The sequence below is a fragment of the Erpetoichthys calabaricus genome, chromosome 15, assembly GCF_900747795.2.
Source record: "Erpetoichthys calabaricus chromosome 15, fErpCal1.3, whole genome shotgun sequence".
Lineage (NCBI taxonomy): Eukaryota > Metazoa > Chordata > Cladistia > Polypteriformes > Polypteridae > Erpetoichthys > Erpetoichthys calabaricus.
Window position 1 is genome coordinate 20057199 of NC_041408.2, and position 12035 is coordinate 20069233.

Sequence of the window (12035 nt, forward strand, 5' to 3'; positions counted from 1 at the left end):
TTCAGTGCATCTGGAAGGGAGGCATCACTGTCATAGGCTGGTGGTGTTATCTTGTAGTTAGTGATAGTCTGGATGCCCTGCCATATGCACCTTTCATCACTGGTATCCTGGAAGTGGCTGTGGATTCTCTTGGTCTGGGCACATTTTGTTAGTATGATGGCCTGGGATAGTTTGGCTTTCGCTGTTCTCAGGGCTGCCTTATCACCTGCTCTAAAAGCTGAGTCCTGGGCTCTCAGTGGTGCACGCACCTCTGTAGAAATCCAAGGCTTCTAATTGGGGCATTTGGTGGTGAATTTGGAGACAGCAACATCATCAATGCACTTGCACATGTTTAAAGAGAGCTTTATATTTTCTTTAATTAGTATTTCCAGATATTTAAACTGTTCTGATATGGTTACTAGAATTTAAATCATAATATTAGCAAAGATTTACTAAACATCTGTGAGTGCATTTTTTGAACCTGCATTTCCCATGTAGGATAACTGGAAGATGGGGCCAATTCTGGCAGCATACTGTAAAAACATCCACTCCTGTGTGGAAGCCGATCCAGTATTTGTTGTACTAATGCTTGCCCACACTCATTCATGCTTAAACAAATTTAAATCATCCAGTTTATGTCAATGTCTAAAGGGAGATAATGGTAATTGGAGTGCTGGGGAAAATCCCGTTGAATACAGTTAAAAGATAGAGGCGCAATTGTGAAAATCACTCTCCCTCCATAAGATCCTTTACTGACCATATTAAAAATCATTTTAAAACTGAAATTTTATTTTTTGTTAGGTAGTAACATGAACAATGATTCAGTAAAGCTGCTGATAGCCTAACATGTTTGGGGCTGAAGTGGTATGAACTACCATCTTATGTGTTAGTATATCATAGACTATGCGGAAGTAGTTTAATATGGTTTTAAATTTTCTAATCTTTTTAAAGTATACTGTGGGTTCTTGAATAAAATTCTATAGGCATTTTTAATATATCTGTCAATTCAAGATGTATACCATTTTTTTCATTTTCTGATTAGACTGTTTTGCTTTTGTTAATCATGGCAACTGTAAGTCACTCTACAATGAAAGTTCATATTTTTTCCAGCAAAAGGGTTGAGGAACGGTGGAAATCCATCTCAGGAGTTGCTCCATTGAGATACAATATTTACATGTGGTAATGGCAAGATGTCTGTTCAACAAAAAGCACTTTTAGAAACATTTTTTTTGCAAACAATATAAAGCGTATTGTTTTTGATTGTCACCATATGTTGGACCAACTAAATCTTGCGTGATGTTGCTCCATACATATTTATTTGGAACAAAACTCCGCAAAAAGATGGACTTAGGATTTTGACTTAATACTTTTTATTCAAAGATATTAAACACAATCAACATCCATGCACAAAAAATGTTAATCTGTAGCAATATGCTATCACACAGCTTCAGGAAGGTTTCTGCATGTAAACGAATGCATACAAGTATTTTTGTATGTCTATGTTAACTAAAATGTGCTATATCAAAATTTTTATATCTAACTACAGTAGTGAGTAACAACTAGATTATATTGAAATGTATGTAGATCTGAAACATTTAATGTTTTTTTAAATTGTATTCAGTTGTATTAGACAGAAATAGCAACACATTTTTATTAATTAGTGTAAGAAATTTTAATGTACTTCAAACATATTTGACAGCTGTAAATTATGGTGTGCTTGACAATATCAATGTTTATTTTTTTTACTGTATATTATTAAAGTTCACTTTGATCATGTCAGTTTAGTAATGTTTTACCCTCAGTGTTAAAGGCATATGTACCAGTAATGTTGTATGAAAATAATATGTAGTGGTTAGTTGACCCGAAACAAAATATTCTTGAGCAACATCAATTTGTATTGTTAGCAGTTATAAAAGTGATCAATGGTCTAATAATTTGCTCCTTTTTTCCCTAGAGAAGCTGGTATAAGACTGAGAATGAATACTACTTACTCCTGTTCAGTCTTGCAATGTGCTGCTTACGCTATACCAGCTTTAGCCTTGAGTATTGCTGGCAACAAACAGGACAAAGAAGTTCTTTACAGTGTTTTTTTGCTTATCTTTTCTATTATCCCTTGTTTCACAATGGACCAATCATCACCTATAAAGAATTCATTTCCCAGGTGAGGATATATTAGAGAACTATTGTGCATATTTATGTTAATCATTTTGAACCAGAATTAGGGCTATGCCAGTTATTTATGAAATGTGCTGGAGTGTTATAAAACATGTCCAACTTTCCCAGTCAATTAAGCCACATACTCACATTGGTCTATGCAAACCTCAACTGCAACTTAACAAAGGCATTTGCATTTTCTTAAAACTGTGACAACTGGGGTGGTCCAACGCCATTTAACCTTTTACAGTGCCCATTAAACATCACAGCTTCATTGCCAAGTTTGCCAGTCAGACTGACCCACGTAACTGCACTGGGATAGCAAAACTCAACTACACTTTAACAAAGGTATTCACAGTTCTCTGAAAATTAGAGTGTGTCAATGGTATCAAACCCTGTATAATGCCAGTTGAACGTTACAGTGAAATCTGTTAATTAGATATATTGGAGTATGACAAATTTGCTGGTCCATTTGACCCATGCACCTACCCACTTTCAGCAGTCTCTCCTCCAGAATAAACTTGCTTGATGAAGGAGACATTTTAAGAAAGTCATCGGTCTTTTCTCGAAACTAGTTTAACCCAATGAAGTCTAACCCTCTACGGTACCCATTAAACATCCCAGTTAATTCCGTTCACTAGATATGGGAATGTGCCAACTTTGCCTGTCAATCTGACCTTGTACCCAAGTTAGGCAAAACTCAACTCTGATATAACAAAGGCATCAGTCTTGTCACAAAGTCATGAAAATGAGAGCTGCCCAACATCACCTAATGCTTTACTGAGCCCTTTAAACATCAGAGTACATCTTATGTGTTAGAATTGACAGCGTGCCATGTTTGCCTTTGACCTGGGCAAAACTGAACTGCCATTTAACAAAGATACCTGTCTCATCTTAAAACTTTAAAAATGAAGTTGGTACAACTTGATGTAACTCCTTTGTATCCAATTAGATCCAAAATAAGGAAAACTGATTTTTTTTTCTTTTAATATCTTTTTATGCTGCAGAATATTTTCACTGACTCAACGCTGAATAAGTAACTGCTTTGCACAAGTTATATGAATAAGAAACTGGCTGGAAGTGAACAATTTCAGGCTCACGTGAAATGGTCTAGTTCTCCTAGTATCTATGTGGGCTTTACGCCAGACCTCCCAAAGACTTACATGTGAAGTAAATTGAGGGTCCAATGGTGAAGCCCCATGATGGATCAGGGTCACAGCCTGAACTGATTGCCCACGGATGTTCACTAAATGCTGCTAGGGAAGGCTCCGGTCCCTGAGACCTCCAGTTAGATCACAAACACGCTACAACAAGGCAGCAATTGAGCCGACGACAGCTTGTATATATGAAGTAGCATCGCTGTCAAAAATATATCGATCTTTCCACCTCAACAAAAAGACACTCTGGCTTAATTACCATAATACCTCACGTAAAGGAGCACTGCAACTAAATTACTGTAAAGCCTAGAAAAACTGCGGCTGTGAAGATCGGAGCATCTCTACTGGGATCCTTAAAACCAAAAACAAGTGCTAAACAAGTACTAAAAACTTTAAATGCAATTGCCTATATACATTATGTAAATCATTGTTACAAATTACTGAATTTTTTTTCTTTTAAGGGTACAATTCAGTAAATATTTACAATGCATGTGGAATTTTTGGATTGTGTGCACAGACCAGTCCGACAGCTCAGGTCCAGCATTAGTGGGTTATCAACAATGTTTTATAAAAACACATTATCTAGAAAGTAGTCTTTTAAAGAACATAGATGAATGAAAATAAATTTTCAGTCTGATATTGTGGACTACAAAGAATTAATAAACTAACTGTAACTTTATGAGATTTAATTTTGCCTTAGAGGGTAGAGTGTGGAGCATAACACTGGGATTTTGTGTTCAGAGCTTATGGTATGACATTGTATCCAGCAGGGGACATATACTCATTGGGAATGTGTTCTTTAGAGTTTGCAGCCTTTACTAAACCAAAAGTATGTGTGTATATATGTATGTATAAAGCCATATGAATGACATACAAAGCCATTCCCATCTTGGTGTCTCCGGGCATATCTCCATTTTTCTAATTGCTGCATATTGCTACTTGTTTAAGTCCAGGAAGTCAATACAAAAGTCCATCACTGTGTGGCCTATTGATGCTTCTCCTATGCATCAGGACTGTTTTGATTGCACTGACTGGCAGATGTTTAAGGTGGTAGCAACAAGTGGGGGACATGTGAGCCTGGTGGAGTATGCGCTAACAGAAGTTATATCAGTAAATGTGTTGAGGATGTTACTGTCACCAGGACAATCACCACACACCACAACCAGAAACCTTGGATGAATGCAGAGGTCCGTTCACTTCTGACAGCCGCACTCAGCAGCAAGAAGGAAATAGGAGGTGGGAATAAAAAGGACAAAAAACAAATGTCATTTTTTTCACCAATGACGTCAGGAGAATGTGAAAAAGCATCAAGTGCATCACAGATTATAACAGCAAGGGGGCAGACTGCACCATTGACTTGTCTCTCTCTAATGCTCTAAATACCTTCTATTCCCGTTTTGAGAAAATGAACACCACTTTCACCACCAGACTAACCCCTCCATCAGATGAGCTGCCCCTCACCTTGTCAGCAGTAAATGTAAAGAGGACCCTGTTAATGGTTAATCCCTGTAAACCTGCAGGCCCAGATAAGATCCCAGGCAGGGTCTTGCTTGAATGACTAATGCCCGGTGGCTCTCGCGCCTATAATCTCAGTGCTTTGAGAGGCTGGTAATGGAGGAGATGAAAACGACCACTGATATGATGGTGGACTCCCATCAATTTGCTTATAGGAAGAACCGTTCTACTGCTGACACTTCTTTTCTATGATCTGGCTCTCTCCCACCTGGAAAGGAAGGACTGCTTTGTCTGGTTACTCTTCCTGGATTTCAGCTCTGCCTTTAACACCACCATCCCTCTAAACAATGGTGAGGAAACTCTCATTACTTGGATTTAACTCACTAGTTTGAAGCTGGATTTTGGACATTCTAGCAAACAGGCCCCAGTCTGTCGGAATCTATGGTATTATATCTTCTACCATAATTCTCCTCCCTCCAGGGATACGTTAAAGCACCCTACTGTGTACTCTGTTAACCTGTGACTACGTATCTCACTATCCAAACCATCACATAGTGAAATTTGCAAATGACGCAGTGGTGGTAGGACTTGTCACTCATAGTGATGAGTCAGCATATGGGATGGTAGTGGCTAAATTGGAGGTTTGGTGTAAGGACAACAACCTTAGCATCAAAGTCAAGAAAACTAAGGAAATTATTGTGGACTTCATATACTGAATATTGCGAAACCCCCAGTACCCCCCAACTGTGCTGTGTGCTGAAACTGTTAAAATGGGCAAGAATTGGTTGTCTGCTGCTGGTTCAACTGCAAGTTCGCAGTCTCACCATGTAATGTGTCTGTCACCTGATGGTTGATGTGGGGAAAGTTTAAAACTAGCCACTGACCCAGCCGAGTGCTCACTTTTGGTAGTCTCTCCTCCAGAATGAACCTGCTTGATGAAGAAGGCTATATGTTCTTTTAATCTGAATAAGGGAGCTAATGCAGGACAACTGTCAGCAGCATTTCTTGCTTGCTGTGTGTTCGAGTGGTGATGTGACAGCTCCTGTTTGGTTAAATGCATAAGATTGTGTTTATTGCTTTGTTATTTAGTGTAGTCATTATTTACAAGTCTGTCTTCCTCTTAAATTCCTTGTCTTGTATGTCGTACTGTTCCTGATCTACATTTGCTTTAAATGCATAGTAGTGTAGGATTTATAAGCAAACAAGGGGTCATACAATATGAGATTGATAACATTGTTAGTAGAGTTGTGCCAATGCAGTGAAAGTTGTATGCCGTGTTTTATATCTGACTCATGCTGCTGGCTTGATAGGCAGATGAAAAAAACCTGATTGTACAAGTCAGGCTGGTAACTGTTTGCATCAAAATGTTTGTGACAGGTTGACACATTTTGTGCTTGCAGTGTGATGATGTTAGCAGTGGTCTGTCTGTCATCAAAAAACATCTGTTTTTAATTTATAGGAGCTTGGCAGTTCAACCTTATAGAAATACACTGGGTTCAGAATATATTCAGACCCCTTCACTTTTTTCACATTGTGACATATTGCAGCCTTGTGCTAAAATTGTTTAAATTAATTTTTCCCCACATCAAGCAACATTCAATACACCAGAATGACGAAGTGAAAGCTGGACTTTAGAAACCTGTGTAGATTTGTTAAAAATAAAAAATAAAATATCCCATTGACACAAGTATTCGGACTCTTTACTTTGTACTTAGTTTGAGCACATTTAGCAGCGATTACAGCTTATGATGTGACAAGCTTTGCACTCCTGGATTTGGGAATTTTCTGCCATTCTATTTTGCAGATCCTGTTAATCTCTGTCTGGTTGAATGGAGGCAGTGACTGGACAGCTGTTTTCAAGTCTCTCCAGAGATATAGGATTGGGTTCAGTTCGGCTCTTGCTGGACAACTCATGGACATTCCCATAGTTGATTCCTAACCCACTCCGATGTTGTTTTTGCTTTGTGCTTAGGCTCGATTTCTTGTTGGAAGGTGAACCTTCAGCCCAGTCTGAGGTCCAGAGTGCTTTGGAGTAGGTTTTCTTTATCTCTTACTTTGCTTCGTTTAGATTTCCCTCAGCCCTGTCTTATTCTTTGAGTCCCTGCCACGGGAAAACAACCCCACAGCATGATGTTGCTACCACCAATCTTTACTACTGGAATGGTATTGCAGAGGTAATGAGCCGTGCCTGTTTTCCTCCAGACATGACTTAATCTTGGCTTCATCAGACCAGATAATCTTCTTTTTCGCAGTCTGGGAGGCTCTTTGCAAACTCCAAGTGTTTTATTTTTTTTTTAACTAAGGAACGTTATTATCATTCAGTCATAAAGCCCAGATAGGTGGAATGCTGCAGTGATGATTGACCTACTGGAGGTTTCTCCAATTTTTACATAGCTTCTGTGAAGCTGAGCCAGAGTAACAATTGTATTCTTGGTTACTTCTCTTACTATAGCTCTTTGTTTAGTGTTTCTGGGTGGCCAGCTCTAGTAAGAGTCCTGGTTGTTCCAGACTTTCCATTTAAGAATTATGAATTATGAAGGCAAATGTGTTCTTGGGAACCTCAGTGCTGCAGGATTCTTTTTGTAGCTTTCTTCAAACCTGTGCCACAACACAGTCCTGTCTCTGACCTCTACAGCAATGTGTGCCTTTCCTAATCTTTTCCAATCAACTAAACTGACCACAGATTAACTCCAAAGGTGTAGAAACATGTCAGTGGTGATAAATAAAATGGGATGCACCTGAGCCAGGTATTAAGTGTCATAGCAAAGGGTCTGGATACTTGTGTCAAAGGAATATTTTTATTTTTAATAAATTTGCAAAAATTTTAAATCTTTTTTTCAGTTTATTATGTTATTCTGGGTTAGTGAGTTGTATGATATAGAACTTATAATTTTAAACTTTTTTAGCATAAGTCTGCAACATAACAAAACGTGAAACAGTGGAGGCGTCCGAATACTTTCTGAATCCACTGTATCTTACTCATGAATTCTGCATTTAATTTTAAGCCAATACAGTACATTTTCTAGAGATATTCATTCAGAGAGTTCTCAGTTGCTGCTTTAACAATCATAACTTCTTTCCTTCTTCAGAAATTAGTTTCCAAACATTGTGCACATGAAGCTGGAGCCTGTACCTATAGGAAGAGGTACAAGGTAGAAAGCAGCAGGCACCAGTCAAATCGGAGTACACTCACATTGCATCTCTTTAGAATACTAATTAATCTAGCAGCTTGTTATTGGGCATTAAGAGGAACTTGTAATTTCCAAAGGAAAAAAATTTGAACATGGAGAGAGTTTGCAAACCCCACACAGAAAAAACACGAATTGAGACGGAGTAATTTAATGTGCTATTGTGTTAACAAAACACAACCATGTTATATAACATAATTTTGTAATCATATTTGTACAGCATAATATAATTATGCTTGAATTACGATATGAATAAAATATATAAAATCATAAATCAAGTACACCCAGAGCTGAACATATAATAGGGTACTAAGTCACCATCCATGGCGTTAAGCATTTTCTGATTTTAACAAAACTTTTATTATAAGCACTTAATGAATTCCCAAACACATGAAAAAAATAACAAAATTATTGTTATTTTTGTTATTATTCTTCAAAAGAATAACATCCATTCACGCCTTATTATTTTACATTATTTTATTATTTTACATTATTTTATTATCGCTCCTTATAATTTTACATTAAGTTAAAGGATGAAAACTGGTAAGATTTATTGAAGAAAGCACCTTCTTTAAAATTGATGGTCTGCTTACAAATTTCTTCAAAAGATAAATACATCGAATAAGCAGAATCACCTTTTATTTTTATAAAGCTGCTTCTTTTTTGTTTTACACATTTCTCCTGCAGTGCAGTAGAAAAAAGCACCAATCTAGAATTGCCAGCTTACCTTCACATCTTTGACATTGGAAGGAAAACCAGAATTGTCTTGAGAAAAACATTCTTTCATTTATTTCAAGTATCTAGCTTTTAATGGTTTTAGGTTTAGTGCATAGTCAACTGACCTTAAATTATACGATTTTAGTTATAGAATTGAAAGCTATGAAATTATGCAGACTGCTTGATAGATTCTGTAGGAGTGAATTGCATTTTTTTTTCTTTTTTCTTGATCAATATCAATTTAACTGATAACTGATTTTGTTGGATCCACATAGTTTAGTCTTTTTGTAAAATTATTTTCAAAAAACCTTGATATTTTCTCCTTCAGCTACATATGAGTAATAAATATTTTAAAAGCAATTTATAAATGTAATCAATTTAACTTAAATTAAGCAAATACTTTCAAGTTGCATTAATATGTTTTATGTTCTATCAACATACATACTGCAAATTAAAAAAACAATAGTACAGTCATTTCAAATAGACATTTCCTTTTTTCAAGTCATCAAATAAACTATTTAGGCAATTTTAGATGTGAACTCCTTTTGTTCTGTTGATCAGTGTTGTGGAACACTATGGTAAAGCATTATAAAAACATTTTGAAAAATGCTTAGGTTAGTTCTATAGACATAATCAGGTAGAGATCATATTGATTTTCATACAACAGATGTTCTTGGTGCACTGTGGATCTAGCAGAGAACATCTTAGTGGCCTGAGCAAACTTAGGCCTTAAGTATTCTGCATTAGCAAGAAAGACCCCAATCACATAGACATGTGGCAAAACTGGAGAATGGAGTTATGTAATAATTTGACTCTTAGCAACAAATCTATATGTCATATCAATTCATACTTTACATTTTAATATGCAGATACAGAAGGAGAAAACAAGCTCAACAAAGATTACATTTGGCATAATTGTTTGGACCATTGCACGGATCTTCACCTGGTGGCTACTTGCAGAATGCATGATTCACTTCCTGTATATACATGCAATCTTAAGCAATGAGGCACTCCTGGAAGTTGTTTCATTCTGGGCATTAGGTTAGTAATTTTATATTAAAGAATTAATATTTTAATTGAAATGTAATGTTTGGTATGCTTTTGTTAACATCTCTTTTTAGATTGTGTTTTGCAGGTTGAAAATTTAAAATGTAGGGCAGAAAGTGTTTTGTTAAACTTAAAATATTTTACAAGTTAATTAATCTCATAACCGTGATTGAATATATAAATATGACTGAATACAAAAAAGTACATTTCTCAAACATTTTTCATTAATGTTATTGTATTTTACATTCTATCAGCATGTCTCACTGCAATTGAATGTGAATTATATATGCATGAAGTTATGCACACATAACTACAGGATAAATGCAGACATGATGAACAGATTGTCACTGCTGATAGTACTGTTAAAATGATCCTTCAACTAAACTGAAATCTTAGGAATAGTTATATTTAGCTCAACTATAGCAATGACTTTGATGGATGGTGCATAATTTAAGTCCTATGATAGCTATACAATTGCAAGAGATTTCAGAATACCATAGTCTTCTTTATATCACACATATTCTGCCTGACAATGGACTGCAAAACCATTTAGCTTCTACTTATGCAAATGTAATCTCCAAGATATTAGATATACAGATCACACTTTGATAGTCGTTTACAGATCAAATGTTAAAATTTTATCTGCTTTTCCTAATTTTAATTATTTGTGGACAGAAATCTGTAAAGTGTTATGATATTAGATACTTTTAAATTCTCAAAATAGCAGAACTGTTACAAAATATCTACAATAGTACACTCATTGAGTGTAAATCTAAAGTTATTTGTGGCATTTATGTTTCAATGTACTAAGTTAGAATATTTGGAAACATATAAACATATTACATACAACTACACAGAGATTTAAGGTGTATTAGGAGCAGTTTATTATTTTAGAGCAGTTTATTCATCCTTCTCTAAAAAAATCATTTAAGTGGGAAACACAGCTACTTTTAATTCACTTGAACATTTGAGATCAGCAGCATATGAAATACAGTATTTAACAAATGTGTGGAGTATTTTAACAATGAGAGAGCAAATCTCTGCTGAGATCCTGGATCTTAAATCATGGGTTTTGAACCCTTGCCTCTCGGGCGAATTTGGCTTGTTTGTGTAATTGCTCATTATTTACCACAAAGTACTCAATTTTGCTTACTTCCCGTCTCTCTTTGTATCTTTCACCTCTTGCCCCAATGAGCATTTTCACTCTATTTCTGATTCCATACTACAAGGACCAGGTGGCGCAGTGGTAGTGCTGCTGCTTTGCAGTAAGGAGACTGTGGAAGATTGTGGGTTCGCTTCCCGGTTCCTCCCTGTGTGGATAGCGCTTTGAGTACTGAGAAAAGCGCTATATAAATGTAATGAATTATTATTATTATTAAAGATGCTAAGGTTGATTTCTGCCTTATTCTGGGGCTACTTTCTGTACCAGGTATATTCTCAGGAAGTCCTTAGATTGTCTCAGCAATGCACTGTCTGGCAGCCCCAGGTGTGTCCCAGGCAAGTTTTTAAAATTTTCAGAAATATGTATCCTGCTCCTGCACTTTAAAATGGAGGTAAACAGTACCAGTTACTTATTGTAAACAAGGAGTCCCAGAAACACTTCCAAAAATGCCCACTAGAGGGGAATATCACCATCAAACCCTGACTAGTAACAGGACAAATACATAGTCTTTATAAATAAAAAGATGTATTCTTCACAAAACTGCTGGTAACAAGAATGAAGCTCCGTAGGAAAACACAAGACAAAAAAGGAGTTGCCTATAAAACCAAAGGCAATCCAATGCAAACATGTCCCAATACAGATATTCAAACAATCATCAAAATACAGAGCAGAGGGTCGAAAATCTAGAACTCCAATGAGTCAAATAAACACAAGTAAACTTGTCACTCCCATTCAAAATTAATCTCCAGGAACTGAGGGTGACCCTCCTGATTTATAGGATAAAGGACAGTTCCTGGTGGTGATTGGCAGGTGGCGCCGCTTTTGGTGGACTCACCAAGAAAGCAAATGAAATATAACTCAGCAGCTTACATAGATAAACAAAATCAAAAATTCAGAATAATGCACATAACAAAAGTAACATTATCATGATCAACATAGATTAAAGAATCATAAATTAATCAAACATACATTAAACATGAATTTGAACCATAGCCAGGGGAAGAATTCTGGGTGAGACATGACATTATCGAATACTTCTATTTCTTAAGCCAAGTGTTACTGAGTACTGATCTGAGTCTTGAGATTGCGCACACATTACAAAACAGTGTATCCATGTCCTTTCAGGAAGGAAAGAAAACCTGTTTGTGAGATTCAGTCATTTCAAAAGGAGACCAG

General features: G+C 36.3%; 1 protein-coding gene across 4 annotated transcripts in view; it reads left to right on the forward strand.

The window, feature by feature from the left end:
* Positions 1–12035, forward strand: part of hhat (hedgehog acyltransferase) — a 322107-nt gene that overhangs the window by 82866 nt on the left and 227206 nt on the right. For all 4 annotated transcript variants that reach the window (XM_051919634.1, XM_051919631.1, XM_051919632.1 and 1 more), the window contains 2 exons: positions 1934–2140; positions 9520–9691. In XM_051919634.1, the coding sequence (XP_051775594.1) occupies positions 1934–2140; positions 9520–9691 (379 nt within the window). The remainder of the gene's footprint in view (positions 1–1933; positions 2141–9519; positions 9692–12035) is intronic.